General features: G+C 41.7%; 1 protein-coding gene across 3 annotated transcripts in view; it reads right to left on the bottom strand.

The window, feature by feature from the left end:
- Positions 1-23,765, bottom strand: part of SUN2 (Sad1 and UNC84 domain containing 2) — a 33,205-nt gene extending 9,440 nt beyond the window's left edge. The window contains exons 1-11 of one of the 3 annotated variants that reach the window (XM_081330207.1): positions 23,561-23,765; positions 18,494-18,665; positions 11,793-11,989; positions 9,869-10,006; positions 8,035-8,130; positions 7,418-7,511; positions 6,500-6,570; positions 4,070-4,191; positions 3,331-3,546; positions 2,058-2,135; positions 827-1,042 (exon numbers count right to left, since the gene is read on the bottom strand). In XM_081330207.1, the coding sequence (XP_081186333.1) occupies positions 827-1,042; positions 2,058-2,135; positions 3,331-3,546; positions 4,070-4,191; positions 6,500-6,570; positions 7,418-7,511; positions 8,035-8,130; positions 9,869-10,006; positions 11,793-11,989; positions 18,494-18,627 (1,362 nt within the window). In that variant the 5' untranslated portion in view covers positions 18,628-18,665; positions 23,561-23,765. The remainder of the gene's footprint in view (positions 1-826; positions 1,043-2,057; positions 2,136-3,330; positions 3,547-4,069; positions 4,192-6,499; positions 6,571-7,417; positions 7,512-8,034; positions 8,131-9,868; positions 10,007-11,792; positions 11,990-18,493; positions 18,666-23,560) is intronic. The other 2 variants (XM_081330208.1, XM_081330209.1) reach the window with 2 other exon arrangements.
- Positions 23,766-25,921: the final 2,156 nt, after the last annotated feature.

Below are 25,921 nucleotides of genomic sequence, written 5' to 3'. Positions count from 1 at the left end.
CAACTTTATGGCTTCAAGCTTGGTCAGGATAAACGTTCAGCAAAGTTAAGTCAAAACCTTTTGATACCAAGGTAAGGGGCATATACCCCTATTCCTCCTACAGAAGCCAACAAAAGTAGTGATGGAACAGCCTCCTTCAAGCAGCCGAGACTAGTTTAAGGACACAGGAAGGATGCATAAACATATTGTCTATATTTAATAAATGGGATGAGTATAGAGATCAAGAGGAAAAAAATTAAAGGCTGTCATCCCTCTTCTTGCTGCCCAAGATTTTTGCCCAAATTCTGCCCAATGTAGGATGAGTTTTCTATTCAGGCTCTATTTATGGTTGGTAGCAGAATGTCACAAAATGATAGTTTAATTCTGGAATGTCAAGGTGATGATTTAAGACCTGACCAACTGATGCAGTGATGGGAATGAGTCAGCAGGGTCTTTGGCTGTTGTCTCTAGGAGCCTGTGTAAAAAAGGGGAGGCTCTGCTAGTGTGTCTTTTTCTTTCTTTTCCCTTTCCTGCTCTATTTGCTGTTTGTTGGATTCTGCTCGTAGCACGTGTAATGTATATTGTTCCTAGTGATACTTGTATAGCACTGTAGATATTGTCGATAAACCACCATTTGTTACAAACCACTGTTTGCTGTGTCTGCTCCTGGGTTGTCACACGTTCGTGCTCTGATATGGATGCTAACCATTCAGATACAAAACAGTGCAATTAATATACATGTAAATCACAGAGGTTTTACAATCTAGATTTGCACATATACAAGAATATCTTATATAAACAACATCCATTTATTCTCTTGGGCCTACTGGGAAAAACATCGTCATACCTCTTCAATTGCTCCTGTAATTCCTTCTTTGTGAAGGGTGACCCCACCATCCTGCACAGACAATTCTTGGTCCTTCAAGATCTTGGCAAGGATTTTGTGTTCCGATTTGCGTAGTTGTTCCTGTAATTCTTCATGCTGGACAAAAGGTATTCCCGTTTTATCCTCTCTAGATTGGGACAGGAATTGGCTAAACCATGTCGGAAACTGAATTTCCATCTAAATCATTAAGAGAAGAACAGATTTGATGAACAGCTTGTTCCTCCATCCCCACTCTTTGTATCATGTCTGGTTTTCTATCAAATGAGATAGCAAGTGTATTGTCCATTTCAGAAGAATCTCTGAATTATTGTGGTCTTTTAAAAAGAACAGATCTTCCTTAATCTCATACCTCCTTAAATATGTTTAGTCTCATCATCTGTAGGAAATGTCTTTGTTGGCTGGGGATGTTGTCATGAATGGATTTTTTTGACAATTTTTACAGTGATGGCTACTGTAACTCACTGTAGATTTAGTTAAAATGGTCTAAAATCCAGGCACTCTAGAAAGTTTCCTAAATTTACCTGAGAAATTTCCTGCCTTTTCTGTAATACTGTTGAAGACCCGAGCGATCTACAAAACGTGGGCATAGCCTATTCAGTTTATACTAGTGCTCCCAAGTGCCCTCTTCCCTCCAACGGAGCTGGAATGGCATCTTGTAGTTAACCCCTAAACATAGTTAACCCCTAAACATAGTTAACCCCTAAACATAGGCTGAAAAAGAAAACCTCAACTCTGCCACACTTACTAAGAAAGGTAGAAAATCCTAAATCCTCCACAAGGGTGCCATGAGCAGCTGACTTTGCTTCCCTAAACAGACTCACTGCAATCCTTCCAATTCCCCCAACCACCAATCTCTATTGGGACAGCACACAGGAAGTGAATTTAAAATACTATTCTTTTTGGACCACTGTCCTTAATAACAGTTGAACTATTTTTATAAATGGAAGTTCCTTTTTTAGGATTAAGTACACTAAAATTCAGTGGTACATAGAATAAGATCCATGTCTCATATTTAAATAGGAAAATTTAATTGATCATGCTCAATGGTATTGCCAGATGTTTCAAAAAGTTCTGAAAAACAGCTCTGAAATATTGACATAAAGGTTATATGCATAAACTCTACAGAGCAAGACAGGCTTTCCCATACCATTACATCTTGCCCTCTGTGTAACAAACAGTAAACAAATTCTACCTCAGAAGCCTGAGAGACTTTCTTCTGGAGACTGTCAAAATTCTTCTGCATCTGGGATTGGAAAGCATCCAACTTATTCTATACAAGAGAGAGAAAAAGAAACGCAAACATTAATGAATAGGAAAAATGCTGATTAAAAAAGTAAAATGGTGTTCTTTAAATTGAAGTGGTTTTAAATTTTATTAGTTTCAAATTTCTTTAACTTATAAAAATGAATCCAACTCAAAGATGTAATTTATAAAGAGCAATCCTCTCTTCTGTTCATCTAGACCAGGGGTGTCAAACTGGTGGACCGCGGGCCGGATGCATCACACGTAGGCCATGCCCACCCTGGCTCCCTAAAGGCAAAAGCGTCATGATACGTCACGTGATGTGATCGAGTTTGACACCCATGATCTAGAGTCCAACTTTTTCACATTACTGTACATAGTTCTTATTCTAAAAAACAGCAATATTTTCAGATATCAGGAGTCTGTATGCATACATATTTGATGAAATAGTGGCAATCTCATTCTGAGTTCTTATGAGATTTCAGGCAATATCAATGCAATCTTTACCATTTCTTTATCTTGTGAAAGTTTTGTCAAGTTTATTAAATGTTGAGGTTGTGTGAATGCAAAATGCAATGGCCCAAGTGCTCACCTGTGGCAGTTGGTAGGATCAGATTATACTTGTATTGTGCGCCCTGCATCAGCTCGTTAGCTTCCAAGTACAATTTCAAATGCTAGTTGTAACCTATAAAAAACCCTCATAATTCTGCAAGTTATTTGCAGGCTAAATCTTTCTCCCCTGAAATTGGTCTGACCAATTTGACTATGCCAGAAGAAACAACTGGTTGTTCCCCATTTTCTGGAACTCAAGGAGGCTAAAGGCTGGAAGCATTTTTGTTGGTTGGGCCAGTCCTCTGGTATGGCCTCTTGTTGGAGGTTTACTTATTTTTGAGACTGCTCACTTTCCAGAAGTGGAAGATGGAATTCTTCCAGAGGGAAGCATGATGCCACTTAATTGTTGGTAGTGGTTTACGTATTTTAGGTATTTATTGTTTTTGTATTATATGTCTTAGTTTTTATATTATGGTAAGCTACCAAAAGTCTGTTTAAATTATGGTAGAGTAGAGCTGCAATGTCTGATGAGCTTCTAGTTAGGGTTCCAATACATATATTGAGATTGGAGCTTAACATTCTTTGCGAAATTAGTGGCTATGGTTCACAATAATTCAAGTTTTTACAGTGCACCTTCCCTTTAGTCCTAGCTGGCCTCCTTGTTCTCTGACCTGGAGATGAAGATCTATGTCTGAGAGAAGCTTCTCTCTCATGGCTGCCTCTTGCTGACTCATCAGCTTATTCAAAAGCACCAGGATATTTTCATGTGACAGAGTGGCACCTTCTGTGTTCTTCCTTTTCTGGAATTCTGGTATAGAAGCTGCAGTTTCCAGGGTCTCAAAACGTCTTTCCAGAGCCTGGAGCTTAGACAAAACCTGTTGCTGGGCCTTTTAATCAAGAGAACATGTGAAAGAAAAAAGAATAAAATGCTGTTCTCATCCATAGTTTAACAATCTCCAGATTTATACATATAATCTCACTGGTTTATACATATTCTTGTTTGATACTGATATCATACTGCACATTGTTACTGCTTATTGAAGGTGCATTAGATAGTTAAAATTTGTGGGATATCTTTGTAGATCAAATCAATATTATACATTGCAAATAGAAGGATCTGAAACTCAGATTATATTCTATGTAGTAACTCCATGGCAAAAACAATATTCAAACTAGGGGACTTCTAAGTTATTTTTTTTTAACCATTACACATCACCTTTCAGTCTGAAAGTATATACCAAAATAACTAAGCTGGTTAAGTGTCTATGTTACAATTATGACTTAGGTGGAGAAATCCTTGATTCCTCTTAAAACACTGTCCATCTTCAGCAAATGTGAGAATTTTGCAATAGTTGATGTCTAACATGATTAGTCCCTACAAATACCCCTCTAAATCCATATAATACACACCTCAGAAAATATAGCAGTCTCTCCCATTTCATGGTCCTTCTTGGTGCCTGAAGGAAATAATTTCACTGTTCCCCAAGGAAGCATAGAAGGTTGGAGCCCAAAGGGATAAAAATACCAGGCGCCTAAAATAATTAGAAAAGGAAGAACATCAAATAAAAAATGATAATTTCAGAGTATATTCCAGAAGATTCCAAACAGGTTGGATGAGGGCTGGCAGACTGTATTCAATGAAACTCAAGTTATTGATCTCATAATTGTAGAGTTCAGTGTTACACTGTGTATTCTTCAAGTTCTTGTTTGTTGATAACAAAATCAACATAAGTTGATTTTAGGACCATGCCTTCAGAAAGGTATAATGCAAAGATATATATTTCTAGAAGAGAATAATTAGAAAAAAATCAGATACTGAAATAACTAATCCTGTCACCAAAAACAAGCTCCTTTTACTATCATACTGCTGGCTGGGGAATTCTGGGAGTTGAAGTCCCTGCAGGTTAAGAAACACTGCTAAAGGTAAAGGTAAAGGTTCCCCCGCACATGCATGCTAGTTGTTTCCAACTCTAGGGGCCGGTGCTCATCTCCGTTTCAAAGCCAAAGAGCCAGCGCTTGTCCGAGGACGTCTCCGTGGTCATGTGGCTGGCATGACTAGACGCCAAAGGCGCACGGAACGCTGTTACCTTCCCACCGGAGTGGTCCCTATTTTTCTACTTGCATTTTTACGTGCTTTCGAACTGCTAGGTTGGCAGAAGCTGGGACAAGTAACAGGCGCTCACTCTGTTATGCGGCACTTGGGATTTGACCCGCCAAACTGCCGACCTTCTAATTGACAAGCTCAGCATCCTAACCCACTGAGCCACCGCATCCCTACGAAACATTGCTAGGTAAAGGTAAAGGTAAAGGTTCCCCCGCACATGCGTGCTAGTTGTTTCCGACTCTAGGGGCCGGTGCTCATCTCCGTTTCAAAGCCGAAGAGCCAGCGCTTGTCCGAGGACGTCTCCGTGGTCATGTGGCCGGCATGACTAGACACCAAAGGCGCACGGAACGCTGTTACCTTCCCACTGGAGTGGTCCCTATTTTTCTACTTGCATTTTTACGTGCTTTCGAACTGCTAGGTTGGCAGAAGCTGGGACGAGTAACAGGCGCTCACTCTGTTATGCGGCACTCGGGATTCGACCCGCCAAACTGCCGACCTTCCGATCGACAAGCTCAGCGTCCTAACCCACTGAGCCACCGCATCCCTTTACGAAACACTGCTATATGAATGTAATTCTTCAAAGCCATTTTTAAAATTATATTTATATTTTTCTGGTCTTCCAAGAAAAGTGATTCTAGACATTAGATATAGCTCCTCAACAGTTATTGTAGATATTATCTGATCAAATGGAGCTGTGGCTGCAATTGGAAAGGAGATATAACATAGTATAGTATAGTGATAGCACCAACCACTCTGGGAGGAAAAGCAGAATTCAGTCCTTCTAAGTTCAGCTTCCAGTTATATCTGGAAATACCAAAACCCTATAATACTTAAGAAATTGGCCCAGATTCCTTCCACAATATTTTCTCTGTTGGATCCTCACTCATTCCCACATGTCTCTCTCAAAGAAGAAGCCAACACCTTTTTTAAAAAAAAGGGCTAGTCTTTTAAAAGTCAGCTTTAATACTTGATAGAATGAAGATATTATAAGACCCCGATATATGATTCATATCATTGCAGAATAGCATTAGTTACAGCATTGTTAACCATGTTTCTGAAGCTAAGCCAAGAATCTCTACGCTTTTATCTCCAAGAGTGGCAAGTTTTTGAACTTACTTGATTACAATCTGAACCAATAAACAGTTTTATCTCATTTTGTTTAGGACAAGTCACTGCTTGAGTGGAATATTTTCCTGAGAACAAGAACTGTATAAGGAGGGGGAAAGACTTCCCAATTCTTCTTGCGCACTGCTTTCCTAATTAAAGATTTCCAGCTGAGTTTATCTGCTCAAATGTCGCAAAAGAAACCACATTTTTTTCTAACCAGAAGTACAATTTTTTATAGAGGAAGCAATTTTTAACACACAAAAAAATAGTACATTAGAAAAAAGCTGTTTCCTTTCCCACATTTTTTCCTTCCTTCCTCAACAGTTGTGCAATGTAAGGCAAAAGTCTGCAGAAAGAATCACATGATGAAACGTAAGATCTACAAGAATACTACTTTCAGGGTGATGTCATCTCATACTTTCTAAGACAGAGGTCCCCAACCTTTTGGGCAACAGGGACAGGTTCCATGGAGAAAGGTTTTTCTGCGGACCGGAGAGTGGGTGGTTTTGCGTGCTGCCTGCATCCCGTGGATGGGGCTTTGCTTGTTTGTGCCGACCAGTTGCTGGCATGCCGACCCCTGTTCTAAGAGGTACAGAGAAAGGACAGACAAAGGTAAACTTGAAACTCACCATAACCAACAGAGCTCAGGAGCAAAAGCAGAAGCATAAACAACAGTATCTTCTTCAACACTGGATAGCTCCTGGGCACCAAACAACAGGAGAGAGAGAGCAAACTGTTAATACAAGGCATAATCAAGCATTACAAGCAGAATAGTGCACCTCAGCTTGCCTATGAAAATAGAACATGTGAAGTGAGCCACAAAGAAGTGAGGTTTACACCCCAACTTCATATTATTGGCATGATGACGTCATATCAAATATAAGTGCTGCAGTTAATACTGGAAATAATCAAAACAGATAGACCTGGTTCACATATTGTACAGTGTTCTTTACATTGGACATTGGGTTAGCAGATATAATCTGTGGCTTACAGCTTAGTATATTATATGTATGGTTAAATACATATAATATACTAAGCTGTAAGCCACAGATTATATCTGCTAACCCAATGTCCAATGTGTTTAGGTAACTATAGTCTGTGTTGTTTTGACTTAAAGTGTGTTGGGTAGACTCAGCTATGGTTTGTAAACTACCGGTACATGGAATATGATTCAGTATTATATTAATCCAGCCAATCATGGTTTAATTGAACGGTGAAAAATTATTTAGCAAAAATGTGTAAGCCCAATCATCAACCACAGTAGAATTGAGCCACTTCAAACTTTTAAGTCCATCCCACAGCTCTTAAGCATCTGCTGTTGGTTTGCACATGATAAGCATCTAGTTGTTAAGGCAGTTATTAAATGAAATAGGGCTGTAGCAGAAGCACACACACACATTCTAAAATGCTGGTCAATTTGGGGATACTCCAAGCTGTGCACCTGCTGGAATTTCTTTTATTTCCCTCTTTTTCAGTTACTTTTCCAGTCCACCCAGGAATCAAAGTTAGCCACATCCCTTTATATTTCAAATTTTATTCCCACTAACCTTGTTAAAATGAAGACATCCAGAAGAGAGGCTGTGGTTGTTAGACGATACCACATGGTCCCAATCCACCAGTATAACAAGCCAAAGAACCGTCCTGCAAAAAAAAACAACAAAAAACAGAACAGCTTTTAAAAGAGCAACAGCTCAGCTTTCTTTCCATCTCTTCCCTTCCTCTACAGCACAATTTCTCAGAAGCCATACTTGCACATTCAATAGCAGAAAAGGTGATTTTCAAAGACCACAAGATATTAATTACACACACTGTGTATGCCCCTTGACTCCCAATGATTCTGGACAGTTTATAAATTATTCAAAACATTAAATAAAAATTTTCCAAGTTGAATTGCATTCTTGGACAAATTAATGTCAAAGAATGAATCTGAAGGATTAGAATTTCTCAAGATACTTGATTGTAAGCCTCTGGCTATCTCTTGATATATCTCTAACTCTATATCCCCTCAAAATGAACATTTTCAGCATTATTTTGAAGAAGTCCACATCAGATAACTTGGTACTGAAAATGCAATACAGAGACATAGACTCTGCTATATAGCTTCCTTTGTTAACTTGTGTAATAACTACTGTAATCAAATTTCTAACAACTCTTTTCCACTTACCTGGGGCTGTAAACACCTGCCAAAGAATGGAGCCTACTTTGGAGAGGACACTCTTGAACCCAAAACTGGATGTATTCTGGTCCATGGAAGAACCACCTGCGTGAAGCAGAAGATAGTCAGCTAACAAGTCCCTGAGTCCTTGGGGAGAAGGGCGGTATACAAATCAAATAAATAAATAAATAAATACCCCCCCCCCGTTTCTCTGAACACATCCACACAGCTGTTTGCCCCAGTATGATAATGGCCCACGAACCATCTCTAGGGATATGTCTATATCTTACAACTTCTGTTTCAACATCCACCTTATGTTAAGCTTAACAAGTTACGGTGCTCTTAAAGTAGGGATTTTCCCCACAATTCACCTCAAGGCATTGCATGCAGTTAATAGAGGGCACAGCTGATGCACACTCCATGGTCTGTGGCAAGAATGAAGGCAAATATATGTGGCCCAGGATAATGTTGCAGTTTCCAATCTGGATCAGTCACCAGGAGCAGAGATTTAGACTTCCGAGCTTTCACACTCATGCTGGAGTCCATCCTCAGGGAACTTCTCCCTAGCAGTGTGCGTGCTTTGGGCTGTTCTGTGTGTGGTATAAATATAAACATATATAGGCACCATATAAGTACCACATACAGAGTATCCCAAAGCGCACACTCTGTTAGTTCCCTGAGGATGGATTCCAGCACAAGTCTGAAAGCTAAACTTTGGTCCTGGTGACTGACCCAGATTGGATCCTGTGGTAAGAATCTTATATCTTCAGTTGCTTCTAGCAGTTTCCCTTTTCTTTGGCCCTGATTTCCTTGCCCATACTGAAGTCCTGAAGTCTGCACTGTTAAATTTCATTGGGCAGTTGACCAATCATCACACTGAACACACATATTTTGACTACCCAAAGTTTCTGGAGGCTTAAATAAAAACGAAACTGCATAATTCAGTATTAGAGGGCTTCATGTGATCTTCCTTCCTTCCTTCCTTCCCTCCCTTCCGGGCTGCTGTGGGCACATTAATCTCCAGAATCAAACATAAAGTGTTGCATTTGGCACATCAGCTTTGGATTAGTAAGTCAGTGAGTTGACTGGTCTACCTGCTACTGTGATGCCCCACCTCAAAAACAAGTGGGTAATGGAACATTGGTTTTTGTAAGTAAAAGTCACATACATGAAACGGGCAACTATATAAATTCAATCAATCACAGCAGCAACAGAGCATTCCTACTGCCTATTAAGAGATGAACTAAGGGAACAGAAATGCAGTGGAGAGGTACTATTGAAACAATCAGTCATTCCACTTACAGTCATGCCCACTGAATCTCTATAGAGTGCCACAGTTCAAGGTTCACAGGGAGGATTAACTCGGTACTGTTTTGGAGGCTGAGTTAGTCTGACATATGAAAGGAGGTTGTAGCCATGGTTGTTAATCTTTCCCCTGTATAAATTAAACTTATCCTTTGCCAACTGTATGAAGATAGTAAGTATTGACTACTGTCTCTGCATTACCAGTCTGCAGGTCAGTTTTGCAACAGTTGTTTTTAAAAAAAAAAAAACTAAAAATGAATATATAACTTTTTTTTAAAAAAAAACAACCTATCAAACAAGCAATTTCCTGAGTGATGAATGGAATAACAAGGACCTCTGGTGGAACCAAAAATCAGGTTTTAAGTACATACAGCTTTCAGGCAAACTTTAATACGGGCAGTTCAAGGAGTTTATCAGGCCTTTTGTTAGCTGATGGCTAACCAGTTTTTGCTGTAAATGATGTTAACAAATTCTATCTCCAATGTTTTTCCTCTAGGAGTCCCGTCTGATTGCTTAGGCACATAGCATTTCCCGATACCTGTGTAGTCATCCTCAGAGGAATAACCAGATGAAGAACCATAGATGTCGTATGTCTTCCTATCTCCTAATCCATTGATTTTCTTACTGGACTCGATGCCTCCCGTACCTCTTCTCCTTCTCGATGAAAGATCCTCACCTGACATTACAAAATTTATTTTAAAAACTCATTTTTTTATACATTTCCTACCAAAAGCTTGTATGAAACTAGATACCATCGACCTTAGACAAGCTCAAATGAAGCATACCATTTAGTGAAAACTGCAGGAGAGTTTAAGATTAATGCCCTTGTGCCTTGAGTATATTTTTGGAATTCTACCCTCCCCTCCATGTCAATGTTTAATAACTGTTGCTGATGATGCAGGTGATGGATTATATCATCTTCAAGAGCTACAATATTTTATATTAATTGGGTGGATGTTTGAGAATTTCCACCAATCAGCATCCCCTGAACAGTCTTTCTTTTGCTGGATTTTCAGCACATGTCCCAACCCAATTCTCCCTCAGTTGTCTTTAATACTGTCTTGCATTCAAAATCCCACCGACATGGCCTTTCAGGTATTGCTATACTTCAACTTTCATCAGCCAGAACCAGTATTCCCATATCATTTGGCTGATATCCATGGGCACCAATTAAAAAAAAATGATACAATGTCAGAAGTATACTGACAACATACAAGAAATAAATATTGAATCAACTCTCTCAAACCTCCTGTATAAATAGTGTTAAATCAGGGCTTTTCAATCAGTGGTATGGGTACCACCTGTGGTACATTGGCACCTGGCAGGTGGTACGCAACCATCTTAGAAAAGTGGTAGCGGGGGAGGGGGAATGAGCTGAACCAGTGGTAGCACCACACAAGCCTGAGCAACAGACGGCTGGAGCTGCAGGGCTGTCAGGGCTCAGCAGAAGTGCCAGGATCAGCACCAGGCTCCAGCTGGAGCTGGACACTGATTCTGGTGCTTTTGAGCCCAGAAGAAGCGCCGATCAGCTGGAATGTTGCAGCATCTCCAGGATCTTGAGATTTACATTCAGATGCTTGGCAACTGATTCATATTTATGATGGTCACAGTGTCCCAGGGTCATGTGAAGTGACCAAAACCTGCTGCAACCACCCAGCAAGGGGGGGGGGGGGAAATAAAAACCAAACACCCCACCCACCCACCTCCGTTGCCAATCCTCAACAGAAATGCTCAGAAAAATGAAAATCTCAGACAGGAGGAAGAGCACTGCCGGGTAGGCAGGCAGATGTCTTGCTCAGCTGTGGCTTGGGGGGCACTTTTTTCAGTGCCATTGTAACTTCGAACAGTCACTAAGCGAACTGTTGTAAGTCAAGGACTACCTGTACTTTATCACTTTTTTTTCCTTTTTGGGGGGGTCATCACGTTTTTACACCTTGCTAGGCGACTGGTGGTACTTGGATGTCGCCATATCCTAAAAGTGGTACAATGGGTGAAAAGGTTGAAAAGCCCTGGTGTAAGTCACAACAAAGGATCCTGAGAGATCTCAAAAGCCAACAGATTTACTCCAAATGTTGTCTTCCAAGAGCGTCAAATTGGAAATAGTTGGTCCAGGTCCCATGTAGGCCAGATGATGCAGGAGAATATTCTGACTTGGGTATGAATTATGCCAACTACAGACCAGAGTTCATTGAAAGACTGGACAACAGGTGAAAAACAGTTGTACAACAAATTTGTACAATGACTAGAGTCAATAAGAATGAAAAGCTTATGTGGTCCTACAGATGTTGCAGATGCCAATTCTCATCAGGCCCAACTGGAATTGCTAGTCTAATTCAAAAACATCTGAAGGGCTATGAGTTTCCAATTTGTTGTTTTGCAGTTTATATTAATTTCTCCCAAGCAAGTATCTTCCATATATTTTAGGACATGCAAGCTACAGAACATTTCAGAGAAATACTTACTCCAATAAGAACTGCTTTCCAATGGCTCATCAAAGGCCGCGCTAGTTTTAAGAGAAAATCCTTTGTCATCAGTCAGATAAGACTCACTAATTACAGACTCACTGTAGTAGGAGGTAGTGTGGGGAGTAGAACTGAACCCTAGGCTAGGTGCAGGAGAAACACGTTTCACGCTGCTTGGTTTCCTTCTCAGAGTTCGGCTGCAGGAAAAGAAACCAGAAATGGCATATTGATAAGATAGTACATGTTAGATGAAGAATGGGCAAAGGCATATGCATTTGTACACATGCATAAGTGCTGCTATTTAGAAATAGCACTAATAAACTCCTACCACTTAAGAGAATCCACACCCCTAAGACATCTTAGGTATCAGCGAACTAAAATGGACAGGAATGGGTGAATTTAATTCAGATGACCATCAGGTATACTACTGCGGGCAAGAATCCCTCAGAAGAAATGGAGTAGCCTTCATAGTCAATAAAAGAGTAGGAAAATCAATACTGGGATACAATCCTCAAAATGACAGAATGATCTCAGTTCGAATCCAAGGCAAACCATTCAATATCACAGTAGTCCAAGTCTATGCCCCAACCACCAGTGCTGAAGAGGATGAAATTGACCGGTTCTATGAAGCCCTACAGCACCTTATAGAAGTAACACCAAAAAATGATGTCCTTATCATCATGGGGGATTGGAATGCTAAAGTAGGAAGCCAAAAGATAACTGGAATAACAGGCAAGTTTGGCCTTGGAGTACAAAATGAAGCAGGGCACAGGCTGATAGAATTTTGTCAAGAGAATACGATGGTCATAGCAAACACTCTTTTCCAACAACCCAAGAGACGGCTCTACACATGGACATCACCAGACGGTCAACACAGAAATCAGATTGACTATATGCTCTGCAGCCAAAGATGGAGAAGCTCTATACAGTCGGTAAAAACAAGACCAGGAGCTGACTGTGGCTCAGACCATGAGCTTCTCCTTGCAAAGTTTAGGCTTAAACTGAAGAAAGTAGGGAAAAGCACTAGGCCAGTCAGGTATGAATTAAATCATATCCCTGTTGAATATACAGTAGAGGTGACAAATAGATTTAAGGAATTAGATCTGATAGACAGAGTGCCTGAAGAACTATGGACAGAGGTTCGCGACATTGTACAACAGGTAGCAACCAAAACTATCCCAAAGAAAAAGAAATGCAAGAAAGCAAAATGGCTGTCTGAGGAAGCTTTGCAAATAGCTGAGGAAAGGAGGTGAAGTGGGCCTTAGAAAAGCTGAGCAACAACAAAGCTAGTGGAGGTGACAGTATTCCAGCTGAGCTATTCAAAATCTTAAAAGACAGTGCAGTAAAAGTGCTACACTCAATTTGCCAGCAAATTTGGAAAACTCAACAGTGGCCACAGGATTGGAAAAGATCAGTTTACATTCCAATTCCAAAGAAAGGCAGTGCCAAAGAATGTTCAAACTACCGCACCATTGCACTCATTTCTCATGCTAGTAAAGTCATGCTTAAAATCCTACAAGCTAGACTTCAGCAGTATGTGGATCGAGAACTACCAGAAGTACAGGCAGGATTTCGAAGAGGCAGAGGAACTAGAGATCAAATTGCCAACATACGCTGGATCATGGAGAAAGCTAGGGAGTTCCAGAAAAACATCTACTTCTGCTTCATTGACTATGCTAAAGCCTTTGATTGTGTGGATCATAACAAACTGTGGCAAGTTCTTAAAGAGATGGGAGTACCAGACCATCTTATTTGTCTCTTGAGAAACCTATATGCGGGTCAAGAAGCAACAGTGAGAACTGGACACGGAACCACTGATTGGTTCAAAATTGGGAAAGGAGTCCGGCAAGGCTGTATACTGTCGCCCTGCCTATTTAACTTATATGCAGAGCACATCATGAGAAAGGCAGGGCTAGATGAATCAAAAGTTGGAATTAAGATTGCCGGAAGAAATATCAACAACCTAAGATACGCAGATGATACCACTCTAATGGCAGAAAGTGAAGAAGAACTAAAGAGCCTCTTGTTGCGGGTGAAGAAGGAGAGTGCAAAAGTTGGGTTGAAACTTAACATTAAGAAAACCAAGATCATGGCAACTGGCCCTCTCAATTCCTGGCAAATAGATGGGGAAGAAATGGAGGTAGTGACAGATTTTGTTTTCCTGGGCTCCAAGATCACTGCAGATGGGGACTGTAGCCAAGAAATTAAAAGACGCTTGCTCCTGGGGAGGAAAGCCATGGCAAATCTAGACAGCACACTAAAAAGCAGAGACATCACCCTGTCAACAAAAGTGCGTATAGTCAAGGCTATGGTCTTCCCAGTTGCAATGTATGGCAGTGAAAGTTGGACCATAAGAAAGGCTGAGCGCCAAAGAATTGAGGCCTTTGAACTATGGTGCTGGAGAAGACTCCTGCGAGTCCCTTGGACTGCAAGGCGATCAAACCGGTCAGTCCTAGAGGAGATCAATCCTGACTGCTCTTTAGAAGGCCAGATCCTGAAGCTAAAACTCAAATACTTTGGCCACCTAATGAGAAGGAAGGACTCACTGGAGAAGAGCCTAATGCTGGGAAAGATCGAGGGCAATAGAAGAAGGGGACGACAGAGAATGAGGTGGCTGGATGGAGTCACTGAAGCAGTAGGCGTGAGCTTAAATGGACTCCAGAAGATGGTAGAAGACAGGAAGGCCTGGAGGAATGTTGTCCATAGGGTCGCGATGGGTCGGACACGACTTCGCAGCTAACAACAACAAGAATAGAATTGAATAGGAAAGTGATAAGAAGAAAGAAAAGCAATCTTCTCCTAAGATATTTTAAGTTGGAACCTGATCACTCTAAACAAGTGGAGAAAATATCTTGTGGTACAAGGTTCAAATATAATTTGGATTTCTGGAAGTTGCCATCCCATTGCATGTGGATGAGGCTGGACTGGAAAAAGTTACAGTCATGTGACAACTGCAACTTTCTTTACCTAATGAGTTCTAGCATAATTTCCTTTTAGCCTGCTTTGTATTTTGCCTTGTTTAATTCCAGGGTTGTAGTACTCTCTGTCAGTTTCCCCAAACTACATATTGTGTGTGTGTGGGGGGGGAGGATGTTCCACATAGCCACATGCAACTTCACTATGGAACAGAACAACTGTAATAGGTTGGGCAAGTGAGGCCATTTCCTGTCCATCAACACTTTACAGCAAATTTCCCAACTGGGTCCCTTCAAATATGCTGAGACCAAAATTCCCAACAAGCATGGCCAGGATAGATGCAGTTCCAGTTTATCCAGAAGATCCCAGTTTAGGAAACACTGTTCTATATTATAGCTAGGCACTCAAGAAATAGCCAGTGAAGTGTTTATGACATATTGAATATAAGAGGAAACTAGAACTATCCAGAAACCTTGCTTTGTAGAGAATTAAAAGAAGCATACAGTTTGCTGCTGTGGTAAACTGAAATAAGAACTTGGACTGAATCAGTTTATAGCCATATTCATGATTGCTCACATGAGTATAGTACTGTATATTACATTTATTTAATGCCCTTTCCTGTAACCTTCATGTAACATGCTTTAATAATGATTTGAACTGTGGTAATATGTGTCTGGCAGTGATTAATTTATAACACTATTCGCTTGAGTGGGGGCAGAACACAAGGATATAAGCTGTTGTGCCTCCTTATTTCTGGCCGTGAATGCACGGTTGCCTGTTAGGATAGCAACCAAAGCCTTGGTTTAAGTCACAGGTCTGCAACCCATGGCTCCGGAGCCGCATGCAGCTCTTTCAGCCGTCTCCTGCGGCTCCCAGTCCTCTGCCATGTGCAGTCCAAAAAAAACCACCTGGGACTAAAAAGGTTCAACCAATCAATTCAAATATGCAGGGTAGGTGCATATCTCGCCTTGCTCCACTCTTCAGTCAAACCCTGTTCTGCGCATGCGCGCATGTACGTGCATGTGCACACATTTTTTGCGGCTCCCAGTTTTTCCTTTTGTGAGGGAACCGGTTCCGAGTGGCTCTTTCACTGTTTCAGGTTGCTGACCCCTGGTTTAAGTCATACACCAAAAATGCTACACAGTATTTCTTTCTAGGAATGCATCTTTAATGATTTCACATTCCATAAACAGTAGTATACCCGGGTTCCCTTTTGTGGTTATCTTGTTTCCTTATTAATTGTAAAGCCATTATTTTGTATTTGGGGTTTTCGGCTATGTAGCTGCATATGCAGTATTTAAGCAACATTCTACCTAAGATTTATGTAATGTTGTAGCTTCTGCTCTTTGCAAGAGACCAATGACTCATTGTAACCTGCTGGCTTTGGAATGAATAAAACAATCATTTGGGTGCTCTCCAAACATTGGCACTTTTGGGGTGATTTTTCTACCACACTCCAAGGAGAGAATAAAATAACACAAGCAGCTTTTTTGTCTATAAAATTTTTCTTTAAAGTTCATGGGTATGGAGGAAGTGGGAGTAATACAGACAGGTGGTAACATCTTTTTCATCCACCCACACTTCTTTAACCAAGTGGAGGCAATGTACCAACAGAGAGAATACTCAGCCTACTCTCCTTCCTGCCTGCTTATTCTGCAGCAACTAATAATCATGGGAATTGTTTTTTTTTAAAAACAAATTTTATTGAATATACAATTAAAAACAGAAGTGGATATGTTACAGCTTCCCTGGTTTCAACATTGCTATTAGTATTACCTTATATAAAGAAAAAGAAAAACAAAAAGAAAAAAGGAAAGTTAGATTGTAGCAAAATGTGCATATAACATCAGTACGTTTTCTAGTGAACATTCTTTCATTCATCTATAATGTAATTAAATATCTTTCAATTCTATCCTGTAAAAGGTTTCTAAACTATCAACTAATCAGTCGGTACTCATCCCAGCGTTCCTCCTTAACTCTAGCCATTTGTACACATTGTTCTAAATTTCATAATAGTCAGTTTCGATTTTGTTTTTGATCTCTAAAGTTAACCTATCCATTTCAGCGCAGGATAGGATTTTGCTTACTAATTCTTCTTCAGTAGGGGTTTCTTTCCTTTTCCATTTTTGAGCATAAGCCAATCTTGCTGCAGTCAAAATATGCAGAATTAAGTATAAAGATCCTTTGTTGCATTTATCATTAATAATCCTTAGTAGGAAGGATTTCGGGTTTTAGTTCAATTTTTTTGTAATGTTATCTCTTCAAGCCAATTTTTTATCAGGTGCCCAAAATTTTGAGCTTTTAGACATTCCCACAGGTGATAATAGGTCCCGGGTAACTTTCTACATTTCCAGCATGTCAGTGAGGTTTTTTAATCCATTTTTGCTAGCCGTGTGGAGGGAAGGTGCCACCTATAAAACTTCTTGTATAAATTTTCTTTATAGGTGGTGGCTAGCGTTAGCCTCTTGTTCCTGTCCCATAAAAGGTAAAGGTAAAGGTTCCCCCGCACATGCGTGCTAGTCGTTTCCGACTCTAGGGGCCGGTGCTCATCTCCGTTTCAAAGCCAAAGAGCCAGCGCTTGTCCAAGGACGTCTCCGTGGTCATGTGGCCGGCATGACTGGACGCCAAAGGCGCACGGAACGCTGTTACCTTCCCACCGTAGTGGTCCCTATTTTTCTACTTGCATTTTTACGTGCTTTTGAACTGCTAGGTTGGCAGAAGCTGGGATGAGTAACAGGTGCTCACTCTGCTATGCAGCACTCGGGAGTCGACCCACCAAACTGCCGACCTTCTGATTGACAAGCTCAGCGTCCTAACCCTCTGAGCCACGGCTCAGTGTCCCACCCACTCAGCGTCCTAACCCACTGAGCATCCTAACCCACTGAGCCACCACTCAGTGTCAATTGGCAATCACTGTCCCATGCTGGCTCAGGAATTCTGGGAGTTGAAGTCCATGAGTCATAAAAGAGCCGAGGTTGCCTACCCCTGGTCTAGATCGATGGTATAGCCAAAACGTTTGCTCCAGATTAACATTATATCTTTAACCTGTTCTTCTAACATATTTTGTTCTAATAAATATTAATATATCTTTTTTATTGTTTTATCTTCTGCTTCTAATAGGATTTTATCTAATTCTGCGTGCTCTAATTTTATCCCGGTTTCTTTTTTTTGTCTTTTCTGTATCGTGTCTGTATTTGCAAGTAAACCCACCATTCCAGCTCTATACCATCTTCTAATAGTGTTTTCCTTGTTTTCAGCTCTCCATTCTTATCTAGAATATCTTTGTTAGTAATTACTCTTCCTAAGTTCATGAATTTTGGGTGCATAAATATCTCCAATGTTGATATCCAGTTGGGTATTTCTATATAGTTGAATTTTTTAATTTTAGTCCACACCTCTATTAGTGCCCGTCTAATGTAGTGTTTCTGAAAGTACTGATGTGCCTTGTGTTTCCTGTCCCACAGTATCACATGCCACTCTATCTGCATGTCATGGCCTTCTAATGCTAACAATCTTCTGTTCTTTAGACTTATCCAGTCCTTTATCCACACAGATGCTGCCGCCTGATAATATTTTTCCCAATTCGGGAGGCCAAGCCCAATCATGGGAATTGTTTCTGACATTGATAATGGATAACAAGTTGGGGATAATTGGGGTAAACGATCTTATTCAAAGCATGGAAAGCAACAATAATGAACTAATTTACCACTCAAAAGATGAAGAAACCCTGTAACTCATACACAGCATAGATGAGGGAGTCTCCCTCTTCCTTCATTCTGACTTACCTGTTTGAATTCTCTATAAAGAGGGGCTGAGGTCCACTTAACAGAGAACTTCCTCCACTGATCCTATTGTTGCCATTATCCTCACTTTGATAATTGCGGTAAGTCCCACTAATGCGTTGGCTTCGTCGAGACATGATCAAAAAAGAGCGGCCGCCACACTTGTGTCAAGATTCTTAGAGGAAGCAACACAAAGAAGAAAACATCAGGACTTACGTCAGATATAAGTATTCTGAAGATAGTTTATGATTGAACAGTTTTAATGAGTCCAGAAGAAAAGTTTACAAAGGCTAGCATTCTTTCTCCCATTGGTCAGGCTGATTTCTCTATAAAGGCTACCTAAATGAACTAGGAACTGGAATCTTGTTATTGCTCATATTCCACTTTTCTGATCTGGACTTCAGAATCCATAGCAAAATTCAGTTCCAAGAATCCCAGTAACCTGTTCCAAAGTGTACCATTGTTCTAATGTATACTGCTCTTAGATAGGGAAGTTCCCTTTATCTGAAGTAACTAATCTATATATTACTAAAATTCTCACTGTCTTGACATTTAACTAGGCAAATTGGTGAATCATAGGGCAACATTTTTTGAGCCAACTTACCTCAAATAGGCTAACTTACAGAAAGTGTCCAATATCTGTGACCTATGTGTTTTGAGGGAATGAAATTTGGGGAAATTGTGGCTGCTTCAGTGCTACTGGCTGCTGCTGAGCTGTACCTGTGGTCACATGACTTTCATTTTTAACATCATGTGACAGTTTCCCAGCCAGTCTTGCAATTCCTCACTCCCTCCCCCACCCAGCAGCAGTCACTTATCTGTGGAAAGGAAGAGCTCCATATACCCTTCCTAGAACATGCCACCGTCCTGCGGGATCAACCTGTGTCATTCCCCTGGGTGTCTTCTCCAACCTGCATCACCTGCTGTGTGTTCCGAGATCCATGCAGCAACTCTTGGGCACCCCCATAGCCCACATAACTTCCCAACCCTAACCCTAACCCTTTTGTCCTCTCCAGGCACCCCCCCAGGCAACCTTCCCAACCCATGTCACAGCCCCACACACTATGCCTGATTGCTGAGGCACCTCTCACACACTGTTTTCCCCTTACATTCTTCATGACACATGCACACGCTCAAACACTGCACCCTTCTTGATCCACATGGCACTACCTACACACTCCCATGACCCCAATGCACAATTCCATAGCTACCTTTCCCAATCTACCCTATCCACCCATGCACCCTATCTGACCAGCATGGCATCTCTGGTGCACACCCACATGTTCCTAATTTGCATGACACCTCTCACGCACTTTCATATATAATTCCTTACCTGCAGCCCCTCCCCCTCCCACACACCCTCACTCACTCCTGCACCTTGCAACAGCCACTTACTAGCCTGCTGGACTTGCAACTTCCTCTTGGTTTCTCCACTGACTTTCTCTCTGTAAGCTTCTTGCAAGCAAAATAAATGGGGGACCTGGCAAAAATTCTTGGGAGGGAAAGGAGGGAGGGAGGAAGTTTTCTGATGCCCTCTGACAACTTTCCACAAGGAGATTCACTAGGAAAGCCAGCAGGAAGTCAGAAATTGCTCCCAGTCCCACTGCTTTTTTGCTCACCTCTAGTCATTCTGTTTCTCTGTTTAGATAAGAAAATACCTCTGACCCAGCAGGGCATGGATTGTCTAGTAGCTACTAAGTCTGTGAAGAGCCAGTTTGGTTTCATGGTTAAGGTATCAGACTAGAAACTGGAAGACCATAAGTTCTAGACTTGCCTGAGGCAAGAAGCTAGCTGAGCAACTCTGGACCAGTTACTGACTCTCAGCCCTAAGGAGCAAGTAATGATAAACCATTACAGAAATCTTGCCCAGAAAAGTGTAGGGACTAGTCCAGACAGTCACCAAGAATCAATGCTGACTTGAACTTCAGACTATGTAAATCATTTGAAAGACATGATTTCAAAAATGTAACTTTTTTTTTAAATATCAGGGCAGGCACATCTTTGCAAGACCTGCGTGACTACTTCAAATATTGTCTCAGTGCCTTCCTTTTTGGTAAATAAACAATAGTAACATAAACAAAAATAATGGCAAACTACTTCAGTACAATCGCCAAGAAACCAGCATAACTGTATTTGTCTACATTTATCAGGATCTAAGCTTGATTTGAGGATTTATTTTTCTTCATTTCAGAAGGCATTGGGGACTAATATCCAATGCTCTTGCACCGAGTTACATTGCAGGGTCACCTTCCAACTGCCACTGGGATGTGAGCTCAATTTCTAGCCCGCTGACAGATTCATGAGATACTCCCATCAGAGCATCATGAACCAAATGCATCTTGGCTGGAAACAGTAGAGCTTTTGGGCAAGGCAGAATACAGTACATATGCCAGCCAAGACAAGGCTGGTCTGGAACGGAGTCAAGTACCGCCCCCAGCAGCAACAGCAACAACAACTCTATTTATACAGCATCAGCCACTCTGCAGATTTGCCTGCTGAGATGGGAAAAAACCCAAATAGCAGAAGGTCTGACCTTGTGCCTATTTTTCACTTCTTAGCTCCTTATACAGTTAAAAAACCTCCCTCCCTGCTCATTGCCATAGGCAAATGAAGTCACAAGTTTGTTCCCTGGCAATTGTTTATCAACATTTACATCATTAATACTCCAATTATATTTCTTTCATGCCTCAGCCTGCATTTCTACTCTTACAACACAACTGTTCTCCTGGGAAATGTTTCCAATGTTCAGCAAGTCATATTACATGTGTGTACAAGAGGGTTTCCCTTGCTTAATCATAAGCCATGCTGCTGCCATTCTCCACATCCCCCCCCTGTTCTTCATTATTCTCAACACTCTACCTGGATTGCAAAAGTCCACACTAGTTTCTCAACCGTGGCACCTTGGAGATGTGTGGATTTTAGCTAGGAAATTCTGGGAGTTAAAAGTCCACACATCTTCAAGTTGCTAAGGCTGAGAAACATTGCTTTGGACCATCACTATATCAAGACTCTTGAGTTATTCTTCTCTGCTGCACTAGTGGTAGTCAGGATTTTGTAGCCCAAATGTAGTAGCTAATTGTTAGTAACTAGTAGCTATAATTATAGCTATAATTGTTGTTATAGCACATAATCCTTCTCATAATTTTACCCCAAATATGTAGGAAGCAAAGAACAAAATCAAAGAAAAATTGTGTCAAATTCCCAAGAGTAAAAGAAAGTACTAATGCCTCTTTTCATCTCAATTAAGATGCACATTTATCCCTAGGCAATTCAACTGAAATCAAGTACATTACCCCAGGAGACAAACTGACCTCCTTTCCTTCACATCTTTCAGATCTGTTCTTCTCCCCCTCTCCCCTTAACTTTTATGCTTCAACCTCTGAGAAACAAAACTACTGAGGGCCTATGGAGCAAAAACTGCTCTACTGTTTTCATCAGTAAGGTCAATTTGCTAAAATAGAACATTTTAAAGACAAATTTCAGAGAAAGTGTAGTGTACAGAAATTCAGACTGTATTTGGATTCCTCCGTGTTGTATTCACAAGATGGTGTCAAGCTGCTCCCACTTTCAATTTTGAACACTGCCCCCCCCCCCATATAGGAATAATAGTCCTCATCTGTTTCAGCACTTGAGTAAAGCTGTGTGCATTTTTTGGTCTAAAGAAAACAGGTTATTGTGGTTTGGGAATGCAGAGTTAAAATTGCAGAAATCAGCATATCAGAAAAATATGAATATTTTTCACTGAGACTACATCGTAAGGCTCTTTTGAGAGGTGAAAATCAGTGGGGTAAAAGTGATATGCAATGTCACCACTAATCTCCTGGGAGTTTCATAACACTAAATAGAATAAATATCCCACGTTTTCTTTCAGTGGCTTAAAACAGTACACGGGATTATTTCCCTGAAAACAAAGTAATTCTTTCCCTCACAACAATAATCCGGCAAAATAGGTTAGACTGAGTTGTAAATGAGCCAAGATCATTTAAGAGGAATTTGAATCTAGGTCTCTTTCGGGTAGAATTTCCAAATTAGGAGGCGTGATTTCCTCCCACCGGCAAATTCTCCCTCCTTCTCTTTATAAATTAAACATGTCTAGAACTGTTAGTTTAACCCCATCCCTCGCTACTTCGTAACTATAATTTTAACCACTTCTCAATTTACAAATGTTAAGAAAGGCCAAGAGAGAGGAATGAAGGAAAAGAATGGTTAAGGCAGCAGCAAAACTGTCAAACCGTTTCCGTTATTTCAGTTGCAGCAAATCAAACGTTCTGCCTCTTTTCGATCCACAACGGCGGCCTCACACTTTTCAACTGCAAGCACGTTCGCGGCACAACTTGCAAATCCACGCAGGAAACTTGCATAGGATCGGGGCGTATTGGTTTCACTCGCCCACCCCCCACCCTCCTTTCCGATCCCTCCTCTTTTATCTCCGATGAAAACTTCCAAACTGCAGCTTGCCCCGCTTTTGAAGAAGAGCAACAATCGCAGCAACCGCTTGCCGGAAGGAAGCGAAACCAGCGGAGCCTCGCTTTGGAAAAATAAAAAGAAGCAACTGCGCTATACCAGAAAGGTTAGAAATGCAGCCGCAATCTTCGAAGACGCCACAAGACAAATGAGCCGTAGGGAGGGGAAGTCCGCAACAAAACGTGGGACAAGCTCCATCATCCCCAGCCAATGATTGTCCCTGGCAAGATAGGACTTGTCATCCCTCCCGACAATCTGGAAGGGGACGGGGTTGGAAATAGCTCGCCGCCTGGTATGTTTGGAAAACGGGAAACAGCTCGGACACCGCCAAGAGCGACGGAGGGTCGGGGGAAGTCCCTCCAGAGGCTCAGTACAGACCAGGGGTCGGCAACCTCGGCTCTTTTATGACTCGTGGACTTCAACTCCCAGAATTCCTGAGCCAGCATAGCTGGCTCAGGAATTCTGGGAGTTGAAGTCCACGAGTCATAAAAGAGCCGAGGTTGCCGACCCCTGGTACAGACAGAGGGGCAAAAAGCCAAGGAAGACACACACACACACTCCTCCGTGCTCTTGTGTGTTTTCTCTTCTTTAAGCGCACGAAGTTACCTTTTACAGCGGCTGCAGAAGAGAGACGCGAAAAGGAACTCCAAACAAAAGCCCGAGCAGCCCCCAGCACGCGAAGTTAGCGGGATTTTTTTTTTTTAAGCGATTTGATTAATCCCAGGAAATTGCCGTTGCTCGCTCGGTCCGCTCGAAGCCTCAAGCGAGCGCCCGCGCGCCAACAATAGAGCCTGGACGGGCTCTCACCCTCTTCTTCGGTGCGTGCGCCTGTCAAACCTCAACCAGCGCGAGCTTATTGGCAGGAGCCGCACCTGACTCGGGTTGTCAGTCTTCCGCCATGCCCTCCGCCTATTGGCTGGTTTGAACAAGAAACGCTCTCGGTTGGTCGCTTTGTCCTTTTTTGCCCGCCCTTCCAGTTCGGTTTGTGGAGTCAGTTGCCGGATTGCGCAAGAAGAAAAAGCTCCGGGGCGGTATAAACTGCAGCAGGGCTGGCCCCGCCCTCCCCCCCCCCCGGTTAGGCGTGGCATAGAATAGGACAGGGGTCTTCAAACTTGGCCCTTTTATGACTTGTGGACTTCAACTCCCAGAATTCCTCAGCCAGCAAAGCTGGCTGAGGAATTCTGGGAGTTGAAGTCCACAAGTCATAAAAGGGCCAAGTTTGAAGACCCCTGGAATAGGAAGAAAGGCCGGAAGGCGGGGCGCTCGTTCCCACTTTGGGAGGAGTTGCTCGGCATGCGGGTGCAGTGGGTGTTGGGTGTACATGAAGAGGGTTTTCCGCGTTAGTTTCAAGCATTGCAGGAACGTGCTGAGACAATCGTGTGTGTGTGTGTGTGTGTGTGTGTGTGTGTGCGCGTGTGCGTGTGTGTGTGTGAGTGAAATCTCGCCCGTACATGAGGCAGCATTTTAGATTTAGATTTAGATTTTATTAGATTTATATACCGCCCTTTCCCGAAGGACTCAGGGCGGTTTACAGGGCATTTTAAAATCATATCAATATAAAATACAAAGTTAAAAGAGAATTAAAAGATTAAATTATCCCTGAAAATAAAACCCCAGTTAAAATTCTCAGCCTGGGTCAGAGAGCTCAAAGAGCCAGGTCTTCAGGTCCTGGCGGAATGAGCGTAGGTCAGGGTCGTAGGTCGTTCTTGCCCGCAAACACTTCGTGTTGTGATGTGACAGGTTTACTGACTTTTGTACTGGGGTGTGAATGGTGTTCTTAGACTTGCTGAGGGCGTGTCCTCCCCGCGCTGGGTACTGCCCTCCATGGCTGTTTAGGCTTAGGCTGGAGGAAAAGTTGAATGACACTTATAAGGCTCCTCCTTGTGCTTAACTGTGCCAAGGAGTAGTGGGGAACCTGCCTTCTGCATCATCTTGTGGTTCGCCTTGGCTCCTGGAACTTTTTAGCTAAGCAACATTGTGGGTAGATAAAACTTGCTGTAAGCATTCACCTAAATTCATCCCACTTAGGGAGAGATGGTTTTCCCATCTGCAGTTGGTACTTTTTGACAACAAAATTGGTAAATCGGCCAATCCCTTTCCCTTGGGTAGCCCACAATAAGTATATAAGAACAGCATCGTTCAGCAGGTGTATCGCTGTGGCAGAATAGGGATCATCTGTGAAGGAAAAGCAGAGTTTATGCCAGCATGACTCCTAACTGCATAAGAGCTATAGCCATATCAATATATTTGTGCACAATGTTGTTGTTAGTTGCGAAGTTGTGTCCGACCCATTGCAACCCCATGGACAACATTCCTCCAGGCCTTACTGTCCTCTACCATCTTCTGGAGTCCATTTAAGCTCATGCCTACTGCTTCAGTGACTCCATCCAGCCACCTCATTCTCTGTCGTCCCGTTCTTCTGTTGCCCTCAATCTTTCCCAGCATTAGGCTCTTCTCCAGTGAGTCCTTCCTTCTCATTAGGTGGCCAAAGTATTTGAGTTTCAACTTCAGGTTCTGGCCTTCTAAAAAGCAGTCAGGGTTGATCTCTAGGACTGACTGCTTTGATCACCTTGCAGTCCAGGGGACTCGCAGGAGTCTTCTCCAGCATCATAGTTCAAAGGCCTCAATTCTTTGGCACTCATGTGCACAATGAATATACATCAAATCGGAGGAGATTTGTCAATTTTTGGCTTTTTTTCCAGATGTACTACCACTTGGCCTCAATAGGCCAAACCTGAGGATGACCCTGTACTGAAGATTAATTTTCAATTTAAGATGAAAATTGCCTGTTGCACTACATAGGTGTGGCTAATATAGAAATTAAACACATATTTATATCCTGGATATTTATTTTCATCTTACACTTATTTAACAGGATCTAGAAAATCTGTTACTGTGAAAAACTTGAAAAAGATACGTATGAACATTGAGGCACAATTAATAAACATGATACAATCTTTTTGAAGT

The sequence above is a fragment of the Vipera berus genome (genome assembly GCF_964194415.1).
Source record: "Vipera berus genome assembly, chromosome: 6".
Lineage (NCBI taxonomy): Eukaryota > Metazoa > Chordata > Lepidosauria > Squamata > Viperidae > Vipera > Vipera berus.
This window is presented reverse-complemented; position numbering and strand designations above follow the sequence as displayed.